The following is a 19,766-nucleotide window of genomic DNA, read 5'->3' on the forward strand; positions in this document are numbered from 1 at the left end:
TCTTCCAAAAAGCCTGACATTAGCAGATGGGTGGGAATCAGGCAAAGTGTGAAGCAGGTGGTGGGAAGGGAAGAATTTCCAGATCCTCAAAGTTTAGATGAGTGAGGAAAATGGGCAGGTGGTGTGTGCCTCTTGGAAAAGGTGAGGATAACACCTGCAAATTGTTCTTAATGGCAAAATGTCCTCACCCAAAGAACCAGCTAAGCATTTAAAAACCACACTGAAAACTCCTGGATGAGGCCAAACAGGCAGGCAGTTGAATCAGTACTGATGAGCTCAGCTTTGGGGTGTTCCCCAACTCAGTGTGACACAGGGATTTGCTCCTGGAAGTTACAGGCATGAATCAGCTCCACAGCAAGCCCCCTCACCCACCATCACTCACCACTGACACATTTAATTTCCCCCTTCTTTTTGGGGGGCAGGGGTTGTTTTTATCTTTCGAGATGTTCATTTGCTGGCAGGGCACACCAGAACTGATCCTATTTTTCATTATCTGAAAAGAGGCTTATGGATCTGTTATGGGTGAGGGTTTGTGGCTGCCATTGTTAAAATGACTTCTGCCAACACAAATTCCTGAAGGTCTTAACTACATCCTGTTTTTTCCCCCTCTCCTTTAACTTAAAACCACTGACACGATGTTGTCCATTTATTTTCTAGACTACCTGCCTTTAAACAGTAATTTGTTCCACTGTGAGAGAAGTCCCATTAATCTATTTTATAGATTCAGTCCATTGTTCTTGGGCTAATTTATTTTTTTACCCAAATTCCAACCTCCATTTGTATGCAGCAGAACAGTTCATTAACCCTCCCCTAGATTCAATCTTACAGCATTTAATTCTCCCCTCACTTACTAACTGGTGTCTCAGAATCTTTACATTTTCAGTTTGGGCAATGTAAAATAAAATTCACATATATCATCCAGCCACAGTAGATAATCAATGGAGTAAATTTGGCAAAATTATAATCTCCCACTTTAAAATCACTGAGGAACTAAAGTATAAATAACTTCACCAAGATTCTCATTCATTGTCAATGAGGGAGTGTATTATTTGCTACAAATAACTGAATTTTGCCTAAATAAAAGAAACCCATTTCCTGACTTTTGGGGACTTTTGATTATAACTCTCTTTGTTATAGACATAGAAATTAAAGTCATGTGTCACACTGTTTTTATTTTATATTCTTTCTTTTGTCTAGATAAGTCTAAGTACAGGAAGAGAGTGTAGAGCTGTTTTTAATACAGGGTTGGCCATTCTCAGTTTAATGAATAAGAAAAGGCCATAAAATCACAATCAATCATTTGAAAATGCTAACCGGGTCCACTGCCCTTTAAAGCTTGTGCCTCCTCTATTGTGTCTCTTATAAAAATAACAATTATTAATTATCAAGAGAAAGAAGGCACTCAAAAGCAAGGCCCACGTGGCTTTTCCTATACTGCCATCTAATTTCTTCACTATTATTGTTATTGTTATCATCACCATCTCATGGTCATCCTGCTTCTAAGAGTGTATAGTGAAAAATTTAACTTGCCCTCACCTCCTGAGAGGTGAGCTCTAAGCCCCTAGAATATCTGCCTGAAAAAAAAAGCATCTTCGTTTACTTGGGGTATGGCGCCAAGTTAGATAGTCTAACAATGTGATTTAGAGTAGACACTTTGGGTCATGTGGTATCAGCTGGAGACAAGGTCAGCCACATGGGTAGTCAACTATGTCTATGTGATTAAGCCCCAGTAAAAACTCTGGACACCCAGGCTCAGGTTAGCTTCTCAGATTGCCAATACTTTCTGCATATTGTCACACATCACTGCTAAGAGAATGCTGTCCATTCCACAGGGAGGAATTCACATTTGCCGCTTTCCTGGACTCTGTCCCACATGTCTCTTCCCTTGACTATAACCTTTCCCTGTAATAAACCAGAACCATGAGTGAAAATATTTGAATTCTTCTTGCAAATTATCAAAGCTGAAGTTGGTTTTGAGGACGTGTGAACTTGTGATTGGTGCCAGAAGTGAGAGCAGTCTTTTGGACAGTTCCCTAACTTTACAAAGAGTGCTGAATGAAGGCCAGGAAATAAATGCAGAGTTTTGCTTCATGACTGCGTGTCTTCAGCAAGCTTACCTAACATTTCTGGGTTGATTTTCCTCAATGAAGATAATCTTAATCAGCTTTATAAATATTCTAAAGTAGAGCTTGTGCTCAATCAGTAAAAATTCAGAAAAAGGCAGTGAGGAGTTGACAGAGCATAGGATTTGGACTCAAATGTGGGTCCTATTCCAGCTCCAGCACGTACAGCTCTTTTACCTTGAGCAGATGAGGTCTGGTGCATAGAATCCTAATGAAAGTATGTGAGCAACTGTAATAATGGGACCAAAATCCTTTGGGCTATTAAGTAAAGCTACACATGTTTCTGGCTAATAAACCCCAATCCTTTAACACTTGCCTGCCCAATGACACTAAAACATTATAAGGCTTTTGTAGCCAGTGGCTACAGCCACTAAAATGTAGTTTTCATCTGATTCTGGTCTGTCCTTCTCAATTCCTTCTCTATTCAGAAACATTGTTCTAAACGTGACAACTTTTTAAAGGTGTCTTTTCAACTCACGAGTCTAGCATTCAAGCTCTGTTCCTCATCCCAGCCCAAGACTGCAGTCTTTTTCGAGGAAACCCCATGAGAGGCCAGATGAAAAGGGTCTGACATAAGAAAGGAGTTCCCTGCCTATGGACACACACTCAGACCCATTGAAATGAATAATATGACTGCTTCCTCTAGCAAGTGCAGATGCCCTAAAAAGCACATTCTGTCAAGCAATTTGGTTTCTATTGTAAATACCATTTATATTCTCTCTCCACTGTAAACAGCTCAGTGCAGAAGGAATGTACTTCCATGTATCCATAAACTGAACAATGATTTTAAAAGATCGGTTTAAATGCTAAATAAATGGTTGAAAATGGCCATCACCAAAGCTAGTCAGAAAGTCAGTTACCATGAAATCATGGCAGAAGGAAACTCTGCCTTCTTACTGCCAATACGAGAAGAACAGCAGAGCAGGCCTGCCTTTTAGAAAACACTGCTCGATTTCTACTTACAAACCAGATCACCCATGGCTTTCTGGCACCAGTGCATGTCCATGACATTTCCATTACCTGGTAGATTACTGGAACCCAGAAATGCCTCTTGCCACCTACTCTCAGACTTAGTTATCCTGGATGAATGGATGCCTATCAATGTATAGGCTTTGATATCATTGTATAATTTGATACAATGATAGGTTCTCTCAAAACCTCTAGTTCAAAAAATTAAATAAATGCATGGAAAGAAAAACCTGATGTGTATCAAAGAGCAATGGCATAGGTATCTTCAACTATAAAAAGAAATTTTTTTAAAAAGCACATTGACTAGACAACTCCCCTAACAGACGGTAAGGCAGATGCCCTCAAGCCCACACTAAATGCATTTTCTGTTCATCCTCCCAGTACAATGGAGGTTCTATTTTGTAATCCCAAAATTGGAAACTGTGCAAAGATAGTGAGAAAAAGGAGAAGTAGCTCCTCCTAAGTCTGGCTAGCAGGCTTCCAGACCCCCATCTCTGATTTTCACCATGTCCACTAGGCTAACACTACTGATCATGCAAATACAAGTAATATGCAAAATAAAATTACTCTTTTGCCTCTTGCATTATATGGAAGCATCCTTTTGCTACCCGTAAGTCCGATCTATTTTAATATTCACTACATTAGAAATGACATTTACTTAAGGAAAAAAATGAAATCACCATTCTTACTAATCACACACTCATACATTAGTGAGGTGCCCACAATTATACTGCTGTGTTTCCCAGCAATCAGGAAGATTTACATGACAAGAGTCTGCAGACTGAATATGAATCAGTCAGGTCAGCTATGGATTTGGGGGGAAAATGAATATGAATCAAAATGGGGGCACACAAGTCCTTTCCCTATTGGTCAGTGGCCCATATAGGATGAAGCCATAGACCCAAAGTATATGACAGAAGGTGACACACCAAAAACAATATCACTTCTGGGAAATTAGCAGATTCTTTAAAGTCAACTCTTTAAATTTAATAATCCAAGAATATCATTATTGGCAAACTTGGACATCTTGCATATTTAACATGTGATAGGGAAGCATTACTTTATACAGAATCAGATTCAACTAGCATACTAAGGGCCTACTATGTGTGAAGCTTTATGTCACGTGCTTTAATACATAACCTGACTTCTCCACTCATTAACTGTGTGAATTTAGGCAAATTACAGAACACTTCTATGCCTCAAATTCCTTAACTGACAACAATGGTGTCAATCTATTAGCTTTGTTGTGAAGATTAAATGAGACTTCCTGTTTCCAGTCAGGTAGGTAAGAAGTTTGGAAATTTCCATCCCATCCTAACAAAAGTAAAAAACTGAACAAACTCAAAAATCCACAAGTCTTTTTAGATCCCCAAGGGAAGTGAGGTCACTGAGCAAACAAATGCCCCCAAAGTAGAGGGACTGACAGGTGAATACAGAAAATCACAACTTCCTGAAAGAGAAACTCACAAGGAACAACCTTTGTGGGAACCAAAGGATGAGTAGAAAAACTTGAACAGGAATTGACAAATTGCTAGTCTCAGAGTGGACAAGTTTTAGAGATAAAAATTCCATGGGGATCCAGTCACGGGCGGAGGTAGGAGCATACCTTTGTATGAGTTTTACCTCTAAGAATTCTACCAGGTCCTCACAGTGAACACTGGAGAAAAATTCCCTTAACTTCCAGCAGGATGAGATAAAAAAGAACCATTTTGAAATACACCAGAGCATTCTGTTCTTCTTCTTCTTTTTTTTTTTTTGTCCAAGGTCTAAAAGTTTATTTAACAAGATCTGTCCTGAGGAGAAACTATTTAACCAGAGCCTAACCTGACAGGGTTTTAGTAGAGCCTAAGTGACCTGGGGGAAGGGAAATACCAAACTCCAGCTGGCTCTAGCTATCCATTCCATCTAAAGGGGCATGGGGGCGAACTGAGAAACACTTGTGAAGTTCACAGTTCAAGGACACAGGCTCCCTATATGACTGAGAACTAATCACACAACTGTGGATGCTTCCTCTCTCCTCACACCTTACTACCACACTATTTAAGGCCCATTTACAGCAGTTCCTTTTACCTAGTTCATCATGTTCAGATATCAAAAAAATAATTATATATATATACACATATAAAACACACAGTAAAAGGCAAAAAAACACAGTTTGAAGACACAGAGCAAGCATTAGAACCACTCAGATACAGCAGGAATGTTGGAATTATCCATCCAGGCATTTAAAACAACTCTGTTTAATATGGTGAGGGCTCTGATGGATAAAGTAGACAGCATGCAAGAACAGATGGGGAATGTAAGTAGAGAGATGGAAATTCTAAGAAAGAGAAATGCTAGAGATGAAAAATACTATAACAGAAATAATGCCTTTGATGGGTTCATTAGTAAACTGCACACAGCTGAGGAAAGAATCTTTAAGCTTGAGGATATCTCGACAGAAATAAATGGAGAGGTATTCTATGTTCATAGATAGGAAGATACAATATGGCCAGTATGTCAGTTCTTCCCAACTTGATCTACAGATGGAATGAAATCCCAATAAAAATCCCAGGAAGCTATTCTGTGGATATCAATAAACTGATTCTAAGGTTTATATAGAAAGACAACAAGACCCAGAACAACCAACACAACGTTGAAGGACAAAAATAAAGGTGGAGGACTCACACTACCAACCTCAAGACATACTTGAAGCCACAATAATCAGGACAGTGTGGTACTGGTGAAAGAATGGACACAGAGATAACTGGAATAGAATAGAAACCAAGAAACAGACCAACGTAAATATCAACTGATCTTTGACAAAAGAGCAAAGGCATTCAAAGGAACAAAGGTAGGCTTTTCAACAAATTATCCCGGGACAACTGGAAATCCACGTGCAAAAAAAAGAACTTGAACCCAGACCTTACACTCTTCACAAAAATTAACTCAAATGGACCTAATGTAAAATGCAAAACTATAAATCTCCCAAAAGGTAATGTAGGAGAAAATTCCAAATGATCTTGTGTTTTACAATGATTTGTAGATACAACACAAAAGGCATGATCCACGAAAGAAAACACTGATAGGGTGGATTTCATTAAAACAAAAATTCCTGCTTTGTGAAACACCCTGTCAAGAGAATAAAAAGAGAAGCCACAGACTGGGAGAAAATATTGCAAAGAACATGTCTGATAAAGGCCTATTATCCAAAATATTCAAAGAACCCTTAAAATTCAACAAAAAGAAAACGAACCCAATTAAAAGATGGACCAGAAACCTTAACAGACGCCTCACTAAAGAAGATATAGATGACAAATAAGCATATGAAAAGTTGCTCCAAATCATACGCCACCAGAGAAATGCAAATTAAAACAATAATGAGATACCACTACGCACCAATTAGAATGGCCCAAATCCAGAACAATGACAACACTAAATGCTGGTGAGGATGTGGAGCAACAAGGAACTCTCTTTCTGGTGAGAATGCAAAATGGGACAACTGCTTTGGAAGACAGTTAAGCAGATTCTTATAAAACCTAAACACACTTTTCTTACAATACAGTAATCCTACTCGTTGGTATTAACCCAAAAGACTTGAGAACTTATGTCCACACAAAAACCTGCTCAGGAATGTTTATAGCAGCTTTATTCATTGATTGGCAAAACTTGGAAGCAACCAAGAGTATTTCAGTAGTTGAATGCATGGATAAACTCTAGTACATCCAGACAATAGAATATTATTCAGCACTGGAAAGAAATGAGCTATCAAGCAATGAAAAGACCTGGAGCAAACTTAAATGCCTATTACTAAGGAAAAGAAGCCAGTCTGTAGCTGCTAAATGTTGACATCAAATTTTTTTAAAGCCATTTTGGGCTGGGCACGGTGGCTCATGCCTGTAATCCCAGCACTTTGGGAGTCTGAGGTGGGCACATCACCTGAGGTCAGGAGCTCAAGATCAGCCTTGCCAACATGGCGAAATCCAGTCTCTACTAAAAACACAAAAATTAGCTGGGTGTGGTGGCACACACCTGTAATCCCAGCTACTCGAGAGACTGAGGTAGGAGAATCACTTGAACCTGGAAGGCAGAGGTTGCAGTGAGCAGAGATCGTGCCACTGCATTCCAGCCTGGGAGACAAAGCAAGACCCCACCTCAAAAAACAAAACAAAACAAAAAAAAAGCCAGTTTGAAAAGGCTACAAATTTTCATGCTATGGCTATTCTGAAAATAGAAAGGCTATATACGGTATAATTCCAAAGATACGACATTCTGAAAAAGGTAAAACTATGGAGACAATAAAGAGATCAGTGGTTGCCAGGGGTGAGGGGGGAAGGAGAGACGAACAGGCAGAGCACAGAGGATTATTAGGGCAGTGACACTACTCTGTATGATGCTGTAGTGGTGGATACATGTCATTATGAATTCAGTCAAATCCATAATGTACAGTACCAAGAGTGAATCCTAATGTTAACTGTGGACTTCAGGCGATAATGATGTGTTAATGTAGGTTCACCAGTTCTAACAAATGTACCTCTCTGTGGGGAGATGGTGACAATTGGGGAGGCTGTGTACATGTGTGAGGTGGATGGGAGTGAGCATATTGGAAATCTGTACCTTCTAGTCAATTTCACTGTGAACCTAAAACTGCTCTAAATAATAAAGTCTACTTAAAATTTTCTCTTAAAAGCTATGAAGAATTTAACAAATGTTAAAATTTTTCTGAAAAAAAGATTAAATCTGTTAATACACGAGATGTGATTAGATCAGCGCCTGGCATCTACTAAGCACCCAGTGATCTTTTAGCCATTATCATTGCTGTTGTTACCATCACTAAATTATCACTGTGGGCCAGCCTCGGTGGCTCATACCTGTAATCCCAGCACTTTGGGAGGCCCAGGCAGGTGGACTGCTTGAGCTCAGGAGTTTGAGACTAGCCTGGGCAACATGGAGAAACTCTGTGTCTACAAAAATAACAAAAATTAGCCGAGGGTGGTGGTGTGCACCTGTTTTCTCAGCTACCTGGGGGGCTGAGGCAGGAGGATTGCTTGAGCCCAGGAGATTGAGGCTGCAGTGAGCTGTGATTGTGCCACCACACTCCAGCCTGGGCAACAGAGTGAGCCTCTTTCTCAAAAAATATAAATAAATTTTAAAAATTATCATAGCAAATAATCCTTACCAATATGCAGAGACATGGTTATTATTACCTCCATTTTATAGAGGAGGGAAGGGAGACTCAGAGAGGTTGAGAACATTGCTTAAAGTCACACAGTTAGTGCTAGCACTAGCATAAGACTTTTGACTCAAATTCCAATATTCTTCCCACCACTCACCCTACCTCTGCAATGAGGGGTTCTAAAATAAAAGTATCTGAATCAGCGAAGACATCTTCCTTACATTTCTAACTTCCAAGTGGCATAACAATTGTAAGTAAAATAATTTTGATCAATAACAGCACCTTTAGAGATCCCTACTTAGAAAAGAACACCATTAATTGATAGGCATTTAGTTCAGATAGGGCAAAGTCCTATAAAGTTCTAAGCCTCTTGCTGAGTCAAGTAGCTTAGGAAGACTGGCAGATTGGAAAGAAAGAGCACAAGATCAGGTATCAGAAACTCGGGTTGAGTCCTGACTCTCTTGCTCACTGCTCTGACATTACGGGCAAGCTAGCCAAACCCTGTCTACTTAAAGTGACAATTGTGAGGATTAAATAAAGTAATGTATGTTAGTGCAATGTGAACTACAGAGCTCTGGAAAAATATAAGCTATTAATTGTCATTATCACAATCCAGGTGCCAGTAAAATCTGTTTCCTATGAACATATGCTCAAAGGCAAAAGTGTCCAGCCTTTTTGAAATGATCCATTAACAGATAAGTGAACTGGAATGAAATTCCTCAGTATTTTACATCATTTCTCCATTCCTAGAAATATGAGCTAAAAAAAGAACACAGAGATGTTCAGTTAGAGACTCTGGCTCCTTTTTCTGCTTTCGGAACTCTGAAGAGTGTTCAAATATTACATTCTTTCATCTCTGACCCTCCATATAGAAACCAGATGAGAAATATTTTTGCTCTGGGGGCAAGACCCACCATTTTCATTGAACGGCACGGCTCTCAACTAGTGTAAATATTGGTTCCCTAGACGTTATAAAACCTAGGGAGAGAATGGGCTCATTTCCATGAGAAAATGCAGTGCTTTCACTGTTGGCTACGAAGCCAGGCAAAAGAGAAATCTGCAAGTCCAAACTCTCTCACCCAAATAACCAAAGCATGCATTTCTTCACTTAGGTGGATAACTGAAGAAAAAGGAATTGATGAAATGAGTGAATGCATGTCTGCAGCGACCAATGGGGCTTCCTCTCTGCAGCAACCCCTTCCACTCCCATATTACATGCTCATTCATCTGCATCATTCATCATTTTTCTTGACTATGATTCTATTATCCTTGTCTAGCCCATCACACAATTTAAAATCACCTTCCTATATTAATTCCCCAACTACCTATAAATAAAGAAGCTTTAGTCCCCAAAGAGCTAAATGGTAAAGTCTCCTGCATTCTCCTCTCTGCTTCCAGAAGGCCTAAAGTCAGACCGTCCACCCTCATGTAGGGAATTTGAGGGTCAAACTCTAAAAATCCTGAATCTCTCCAGAGAAAAAGAACCAAACATTGACATTTTTGAGGAGCCATCCCCTTCCACACATAACAGATTAAGAAAAAAAATCTGGCTTGCAACTTGGTCACTCCATAGTGAGACCCAGCAATAGCCAAGCAGTCTTGGCCGGGCACGGTGGCTCTTGCTTATAATCCCAGCACTTTGGAAGGCCGAGGTGGGTGGATCACTTGAGACCAGAAGTTTCAGACCAGCCTGGCCAACGTGGTAAAATCCACCTCTACTAATAACACAAAAATTAGCCAGGCATGGTGGCCCACGCCTATAATCCCAACTACTCGGGAGGCTGAGGCATGAGAATCGCTTAAACCTGGAAAGCAGGTTTTGCAGTGAGCCTACATGGCGCCACTGCACCACAGCCTGGGGTGACAGAGCAAGACTCTTTTCAAAAACAACAAAAAAAACAAGCTGTTCTTATACACACAAATGCAAATGAGCTTACTGTCTCCCCATATTCAAATGTGACTATGCTACCAAAAATCAGCAAAGACATGAAAATAGGCAGAAAAAGGTAAGATTCAGAGAAAACAGAGACAATGCAGAGAGCAGAATAATTTAAAACATAAACACAAAGAAAAACTTCTCCAGATTGTTGTATAGGGGCTCCAGGAGAAAAGTCTGGGGGCAGGGGGATGGTAATGATGTAATTGAACAGTCAGGAAATATATTACATGTTTGACAAACACACTGGAGAGTTCAACAAAAAATACCAATTTGTATTAGACAAAACTAAAGACAAGGGTTATGGCCAGGCACAGTGGCTCATGCCTGTAATCCCAGCACTTTGGGAGGCCGAGGCAGGTAGATCACCTGAGGCCAGGAGTTTGAGACCAGCCTGGCCAACATGGCAAAACCCCATCTCTACTAAAAATACAAAAATTAGCCGGGCTTAGTAATCCCAGCTATTCAGGAGGCTGAGGCACAAGAATGACTTGAACCTGGGGGGCAGAGGTTGCGGTGAGCCAAGATTGTACCACTGTACTCCAGCCTGGGTGACAGAGTGAGACCCTGTCTCAAAATAATAATAATAATAATAAAGGCAAGGATTGTCAACTCCAAGAGAAACAAAGGGCTATACAAAAAGGAACCATGATCATATTTCACTGTTGCCTTAACAGTGAAAAACATTTGTTTAAATCATAGTATTATAAACCTTGACTACTAATTTAACAAAATACTGTTAAATAACTGATGAGGGTATAGATGAAAAGGAATTGTGTGGAGAGTGAGACAGTGATCATCTTTCTCCTAAAGTCAATAAATGAAAAAAAAGTAGTAGATGCATGTTTAAGAATAAAAGAATAAGTAGGCCAGGCACAGTGGCTCATGCCTGTAATTCCAGCACTTTGAGAGGCTGAAGCAGGAGGATAGCTTGAGGCCAGAAGTTCAAGACAAGTCTGGGCAATATAGTGAGACCCAGCCTCTATAAAAAAACAAAAATAATTTAGCTGTGTGTGGTAATGCATGACTGTAGTCCTAGTTACTCAGGAGGTTGAGATGGGAGAGTTGCTTGAATACAGGAGTTCGAGGCTGCAGGGAGAGTTATGATTGCACCACTGCACTCCAGCCTGGGTGACGGAATGAGACCCTGTCTCTAAAAGAAAAAAAAAAGAAAGAAAAGAGCAAATAGCAAGGAAGGGAAACAGCCAAAAGTGCAAAAGTGTTGCTTATGAAAATATAGAAATATAATACACAAATACAATATAAAATAGGGAAGGGGCCTGAAAGGTGGAGAAAGTCACTGTTACCTTTTTAAAATAAGCCTCAGAATTTTTTTTGGGGGGGGGAGTTCAGATGTATTAGTATGTATTTGTATTACATTAATTTAAATATATATATAATTTTTTTTTTTCTTAAGAGACGGGATCTCACTATGTTGACCAGGTTGGTCTTGAACTGCTGGGCTCAAGTGACCCTCCCACTTTGGCCTGGGATTACAGGTGTGGGCCACCAAGCCTGGTCTAAAAGTATAGATTTTGATGGCTAAAATTAAAATTAAAAATCTCTATGACTGCAAGATGTAATCAAAGCTGGAGGTTGGAAGAATAAAGCTCAAATAGGTAACTAGTCCCAAACCAAGTCATTGAAATCAGACACTTGTAAAAGCATGCTTTCCTCCCTCCTTTTAATTAGACCTCTTCAAAAATCAGAAGTCTTATCACCATTGCTTTGATGTTACAAATAGACTTCAAAACATCTGACGGATCTTATTTCTCCAATTTATCACAGGAACAAAGTACTTCTCTTGCTAATATTTTCATAACTGATTAAAACCTTAATTTCTATTATGCGCTGTCAGTCATGAGAGTCTACATTAAATGCTTTAGTCTAATCACATTAATGCCTATTTTTATGCTAATATTTATACATTATACTTAATAAATATCTAAACAAGGCATAACATTTTTCCCCAATAAAGGTAACTCTTTGGAAAGACAGAACTGACTTTACGCTTTTAAAAAATACATACCAATAAACCAATAGAATATATAAACCAGTTATAAACCTAAAACTTTTACTAAAATGATTCCAAACCCTTTCACAATTTCCTTTGAAGTTTGGCTTTTATCTAACACAAGCAACACACTCTGCTCCATTAATTTTAAGTATCTCTGAACTAGACACGTTTAGGCTTAGAAATAATGAAGTTAGAGCTATTCAAACATATGCACTCATGGATAATAATTGCTAATTAGTATATACACACTCAAACCTACTTATTGTAGTTTGCTTTAAAAATAGACAAATTAATTTAATAAAAACCAGTTCACATATGGCATTTAGGAAGTGATTTGCTTACCTCTGTTGGTTTGTAGCAGTCTACAAGAGCTTCCTAGAATTAAACACACAGAAAACCAGTTTTATTATTTTAAAATTCAGTATTATTTTTAAGGCAAAATTAAAAATCATTTTATATTCATAGTATTATTTTATAATGGTAAATCAAGATTTCATACTATCTAGAAACACACTTCATTTCAGCACCAGTTGGTGGTCTGAAGATATAAAACGTTTAACCTTCATAAATTTTTCAACCTGCACACACATGTGCTACATGAAAAGCTTTTTGAACAGGAAAAGATTTATGTTTTCTTACTACCATAGCATTGAAAACAAAATATAACCCTTGACCAGTTTTTCTTGTTTGTTTTGTTTGTTTGTGTGTTTGTTTGTTTTGAGACAGAATCTCGCTCTGTCATCCAGACTAGAGTGTAGTGGTGCGATCTCAGCTCGTTGCAACCTCCGCCTCCCAGTTCAAGCGATTCTCCTGCCTCAGCCTTCCGAATAGCTGGAACTACAGGTGTGCACCACCACACCCGGCTAATTTTTGTATTTTTAGTAGAGACGGGTTTTTGCCATGTTAGCCAGGCTGGTCTCGAACTCCTGACCTCAGGTGATCCACCCGCCTTGGCCTCCCAAAGCACTGGGATTGCAGGCGTGAGCTACCATGCCCGGCCCCTTGACCAGGTTTTGAATGCCTTGCTGAGGAAAAAAGCTTCTTTTAAAGGACAGGGATGCTCAAGCATCCATTAGGTTGCAGACTTCAGAGAGATGTGGACTAACTTAGTAGCTCAAATCCAGGATGGCCTTCCACAGGAACCAAATCCCCCTCTCCAGTTTTCCTTCAATTAACTGGATATAACTCGGCAGGATCCAAATGGTTTCAAACGCACTCCTCTGGTCAATGACTTTTTACCTCCTCTGTATGCACACGCGCATGCACACACCTTTCCTTTGGCTGCCAACTTGGTGGATATTCAAGTTGAGCCAGCCTGTGCAAGTGGTGGCACCCACACTGCACTCAGGATGCAAGGAGTTTAAGTGCAATGCAGCCATAAACCAGCTTGGGTCCTCACCTGGGAACTGCGGGGTGGGGAGTGATGATAGCTTAAGACTCCTTTCAAGTTCTCAATTTTAAGAAAACTCTGCTATGTCATTACATTTTCTATAGAACTGATACCTGCGTTATCTTTTTAAAATTTCATAACTAGGATGCTATTATCTCCCAGCTAAATCTACCAAGAAGAAATAATGGTCATAACCGAGACTGTTCACCACTCAGGGGGCGCTAGTAATGACTAATGCATTAAACACATTAATACATTAAAATGTGCCCTTTGGTCGCCGTAGTGGCCATTTGCCATTTGTGGTCACCAACAACCATTAACAGTAATTATCAGTGGACATTAAGAACAATGGCAAGTAAAAGTTAATTGGTTTTAGAAACTCCCAAAGGCAGATTTAAAAATGATAGATTTGACCTCCTGTGGGAAGAGAAATAAGTACTGTACTTTATTGCTGTCCACTAGGGAAATAGTAGACATCTCAATATCCATCGTTGTACTGGAATGCTAAGAGGTGAGCACTGTCTACGAAGAGATCGTCTACTAAACAGAATTATGTCATAAGCAATCATATTTAGAAATTAATTTCATTAATGATACAGTCCACAACTGCGAGACCAGATCCCTGGGCTTGGATATTCCAGTGCTAGCTCAGTCCCTCTCTTTCTCATACAACTGTGGGGTATCACTTCCCTTCCCCGGCAACTGGATCTTTGGAAGCAGAATCGGCTGTTTCTCCCAAGAAAATGGGGCTGGAGAAAGTTATACCTATAAGGCGCTTTGAAAATGGACTATAGTCAAGAGCTGCTTTATCCTCAGAGAGGCAGTTTAAGACGGTGAACACTTAGCAGCCCATTGCTTTCCTCTCTGCAAACGGCCATGGCCCGGGTCCTGGTGCCGACACAACCACAGGGCGGAATCAGTTGATGCCAAGCACTGGAGACCCAAGTAGACTCTCAAGTGTCCAGGATTAGAAGGTTCTCAATTTTGGAAACTGCTTACCTGTAATTTTGAAGCTCTCTCTTCATCACTGTCTGCATCAAGAAGATCATCAATGTCAATTTCTACCTCTGGCATTTCTTCTTCCTGGGGGGCAGTGGGAGGATATGAAGGCATTTAGTTTAGTAAGAAATCTAACTGTACCCCACCAGTTAGGTTAAGTTGAACAAACAACTAGACCATCAATTGAGAAGGGTTGACAGATAAGCAGGGGGAAGGAGAGGCTAGGGGGAGAGGAGGGAAGGAAAGAGAGGAAAGGGGAAACAGCATAAAGGGGTAAAGAGGAGAAGGGAGAAGACAGGAAAAGGGAAGGAAGGATGGGGACAGATGAAGAAGGGACATGAAGGAAGGAAGGAAAAGGAGAGTAGGGGAAAAGAAGAGAAGGAGGAGGGAGAGCAAAGGAGAATTAAGAGTCACTAAGCCATAAACGTAATCTTTCAAAAAATGAGAATTTTCTACTTTCTAGCATAAAGCTGCATCTGTAAGTATATAAGGGGAGACTGGCAGATGATAGAGCCAGGAGATGGCAGTTTCCTATCTAACAGCCACCCTTTGCTGGGTGATTACCCCAATCTTTATTTGGGGGTCCACATCTTCCTTCATAGCTCTGGGTCTATGGAAAACCTGATTCTACCATGGGATTTGGGGCATCAGTATGGCTTTAGCCCCAGTTACTGATTTAAGAGAAGACACGTGGTCCAACTAAGAACTAAGGGGGCTCTGGGAAAAGGAGCTGTTTTTACACAAACGTCCCCTTCACTCCCTCTGAACCGAGGAAGTGTGGCACCGGAAATTACCAGTGGCTACCATACAACCCTGACGAGAGGCTGAGTTTTGGATGAGGCTGACTCCACAGTGGGCAGAGCTGAAGAGAGTAGGAAAACAGGGTTCTAGATAAAATCACCACATCCCTGCATCAAACCACCTCTGAAGCCTGCCTATCAGTGAGTGAGTCAACCCCTTTCATTGTTGCAGCCAATGTGGCTCTAGTTTAATATTCCTGCCACCAAAGACCTCTAGCCTGAAAAGAGAGAAGAAGGGCCAGCTGGATTTGGTGAAAGACCCCACTAGTTTGGAATCTGAACTTCAAAGGAGATCTTGGCTATTTCTCATCTCTTCTGTTACCTAAGTCTTCTCTATACCTCTCAGAACAGCATTTTAAAATGTCAAAATAAAAGAGCATTTAAGAGAGTCCTGCAATTTTGCATTTCATCAGGAGTCACCGCAGCCCAACTCCTTCCAGCCACAAGGATGGCTGAGAAGCATCTGCAGGAGCTAGAGAGAAAGGTGTGCATGGGGACACTGGGGACACCTGGGTGTGGCCTCTCTGTGTCTTGGCTCCAAGAGCTGTTTGTCTTGGCTTCCCAGTAGAGGCTGACTTTCTGAATGTTTCCTTCCTACTAAAGTGCATTTATTCAGTAATAGTACTCAACCTCATGTGTGTATGTGTGTGTGTGTGTGTGTGTGTGTGTGTGTGTGTGTGTGTTACAACACAAAAGTGAGGACCCTAGTATACTGAAGAAGTCAAGGAATATGATACACGATCCTTGCTGACATTAGCTCCAAGAACAGGCCCTCGATGGGCAGGAAAATTCCAGAAACAATCTCTCTAATGATTTATTCCTGTTTCTGTGGAGAATTTCCGTTTTGATCCTTTGCTTGGCTCTCAAGGGGAAAAATCCACTTCAAAAGCAGTATTTATCAATGTGAATGTTTTAGATCTCATCTGTGCGGTTCTGCCTAATGGAAGAAAGATTTTGTACTCCTCGACATAATTTTCATATTTGTACTTAACAATCATGTAGCTATTAATAGAAGCGGATGATGTAGAAACAGGAAGTTGAAATGCTTTGATGATAATAAAGCTGAAGGATGACCTTTCGATGGCTAGGAGCATCGTTGTGCAAACATCACAGAGTGAATTTACACAAACCTAGATGGCCTAGCCTACCACACACCCAGGCTGTATGGCACAGCCTATATTGCTCCTAGGCTATAAACCTGGACAGCATATTACCATACGGAATAATGTAGGCAACGGTAACACAGTGGGAAATATTTGCGCATCTAAACATAGAAACAGTACATTAAAAATAAGGTATTATAATCTTATGGGACCACTGTCATATATGCAGTCCATTGTTGACTGAAATGCTGTTATGTGGTACGTGGCAGCACTCGCAAGCTATACCACTGTGGCTCCTTAAATCACAGCTAAGGGAGCTTGGTGTCTGCTATTTTTAAAGGAAATGAAAGAACAATTAGTAACTAATGCCCTCCTCAGAACAGCACAGCAATGGGTCTTTCTACAAACATTATTCAAATCGTTTTGACGCCAGCCAAGTTTGGCCAAACAGGCTTTGACTTGCATAGCAGTGTAGAGCCTCGCCTTACGCAGTAGGCGTCTTCAATTAGGCATCTACCCGTTAGGACTGTGCATGGCTGTCTGTTAGGTATGGCACTGACCCATTTTCCCCAACCCCTGAGATCTGGGCTGTCCCATATGATAAGCATATGTGGTAAGCACATTTGAATACATTAAAATGAAATACAATTCAGTTCCTCAGTCGCAATGACCACATCTCAAGTGCTCAATAGCTACACGAGGCAAGTGGCTACTGCGCTGGAAAGCACAGATGGAGAGCGCTTGCATTGTAGCAGAAAGCTCTACTGGACAGTGCTACCCTGGAGTACACTCGTCCTCTGGCCCAGAAGTTGGGAAGCAAAGCCCCTTCCCCTCTCTCAAAGGGGCTTGGTACGAGTAAAGAAAAAAATGCCAGGCATCTCAAGGTCACTCCCACTACCCAAGGGCATGTGATGAGAAACCCTGAGCTTGGTTTTACCAGCCAGAAAGCTGATGCAAACAAAGCCCAGATCTCAAGGGTTGGGGAAAACCTCAAGTGACTGAGTCATCATAACAGCCATTAGGCATCTACGCTTTTGACCAACCTATGCTGCTTCTCAGAAATCCCACCCTGATTTATCAGAGGCATAGGAGGAGAGAGGCACCTGCTCCCAGCTCAGCATGCGCCCTGGGTGTTCTGAATGCCAGCGAAGCTGAAACAAAACCCAGGTGAGAAGAACATAGAGACCCGGAGGCTCTTGAGGGAGAGTCCTGGGAAGCAAAGACAGCACCTAGTACAGAGTAGGGAATCCTGTAAATTGGTACTGAATATTCTTAATGAGAAGTATGGAAATATTCTAAATTTGATTGAAGTCCTATTGAACTTTATCTTCTGCATGCTGATCTTAGAGCAGTATCACTGAATGACCTTAGTGATGGATCAAATCACTTACGAAGGAGGGAACACGCCCATGGCCCACCATGATGTCCCAGAGCTTAGTTGTGTTTGGGCATTGTCCCACATTAAAGATGTGTCCCTAAACAGTGGCTCTGGTGACAAAAAGTGAAACAACTGTCTTCAGAGCTGCTGGGGAAAGTTATCAGCTACACTCTGCCCCACATTAGTGAGAGGCCCTCCTGTTGGTACCCATAGCACGAGGCCCTGGATCACCTCTACACATCTTTCTTGTCATACATTTGTTGAGAACCCACAGTCCACAGCGTGCAAGGCACTGTGTGTCAGCCACAGTGAGGCCCTGGCACTGGGGCACGGGCTGTATAAACACAGCTCTGACAAACACAATGACATGCAATGGCCCCAAAGCCACAGACGAACCTGAAGTGCTTTAGTGATTCAGGGAGAGAGAAAACTCCACCAGGTGCAGGCAGGGAGGTTGCACATAGGAGGGAGGAGGTGAACTGGCCTTGTGGAATGACAGGATTTGAACAGGTTTAGAGGGAAGGGAGAGCACTCCCAAGAGGCAAAATGGTAGCAGGAGGCAAAAAGACAAGATGAGTTCTAAATGTGGGCGTAGAAAGGTCCTTGGCCAGGAAGCCAGTCAGCTCCGGGCTGCAAATATGCATGTCGATGGGGGCCAGACAGGTGACAGAAATGGGGCAGGCTGAGGGGCTATACGGTAGAGTGAGGAGTGTGGCAAACTGGAGAAAACATGGCCCAAGGGAAAGCAGCAGGGAACATGCCATTCCCACCTGTCACCTTCTAGGAATATGTGCTCAGTGCTGCTGGATTTTCTACGTTTTCAGGAATAACTGAAAATAGAGTTTTTTAATGTAAAAAAATTCCAAATTTTAAAGCTGTCTGGCAATTTCTTAAAATATTGTGTAGGATAAACAAAACCCATTGGCCCATAGGCTGCCGGTTCCCCTTGTCCTGCAGAGACTGTCACCACTGAAGGCTCCATGGCTCCAGAACAAGACAGGGGAATGACAGAAGAAAGAGCTGGCCCCACTGCAAAGCCCAGGGTAACAGGGAGGAGGCAGGAGGCTGTGGGAAGGCCATGTATCAGGTGCGAAGCAACAGGGCTTGAAGATGATCCTGGCAAGAATAAGATTTTAAAACAGCGATAATAAGGAGGAATAAACAGATGGAGTTTGGAGATGAACTGGATGAGGGACAAGGGGGAAAGAAAAGGTAAAGATAAGATCCAGGTTCTGAGGCTGAGAGGTTTTGGAAAAGGACAGTAATGATGGGAGCACACTGGGGCCCTGAAGTCACCTCACAAACCAACACACAGTGCAGTCTTGGCCATCACCAGCCCCCCTGCCCCAACTTGCAAGCAGCAGTGGGACCCCACACTGCCACTGCACTGGGAAGCGCTGCAGAACCTGGCACTGGGCATGCCACAGATGGAAGCTCAGAACAGGCTCAGGTACCAGGATGCAGAAATGCAAGCAAAGCAGGGTCCTGAAACACAGCTGGCCCGCAGTGACAACACACACACACACACACACACACACACAAATATATACACAAACATACACAAATATATACACAAACATACACACATACGAATACACACAATCCACACCACTCATACACACACATGCACACACACATACACAAACATACACACACACAAATATATACACAAACATACACAAATATATACACACACATACACAAACATACACACACATGAATACACTCCACACCATTGAATACACTCATATCCACACACACACAAATATATACACAAACATACACACACATGAATATAAACACTCCACACCACTCACTCACATGCACGCACACACAAATATATATACAAACATACACACATGAATACACACACTCCACACTACTCATACACTCACA

The 19,766-nt window shown here is 41.3% G+C and overlaps 1 protein-coding gene across 1 annotated transcript in view; it reads right to left on the reverse strand.

The window, feature by feature from the left end:
• The window catches only part of LOC116463229 (protein phosphatase 1 regulatory subunit 14C), a 103,955-nt gene that overhangs the window by 19,279 nt on the left and 64,910 nt on the right, over positions 1-19,766 (reverse strand). Inside the window, exons 2-3 of the mRNA XM_032146241.2 lie at positions 14,590-14,673; positions 12,543-12,575 (exon numbers count right to left, since the gene is read on the reverse strand). Of these exons, the coding sequence (XP_032002132.1) occupies positions 12,543-12,575; positions 14,590-14,673 (117 nt within the window). The remainder of the gene's footprint in view (positions 1-12,542; positions 12,576-14,589; positions 14,674-19,766) is intronic.

Source organism: Hylobates moloch, unplaced genomic scaffold (genome assembly GCF_009828535.3).
Source record: "Hylobates moloch isolate HMO894 unplaced genomic scaffold, HMol_V3 SCAFFOLD_29, whole genome shotgun sequence".
Taxonomy (NCBI): Eukaryota; Metazoa; Chordata; class Mammalia; order Primates; family Hylobatidae; genus Hylobates; species Hylobates moloch.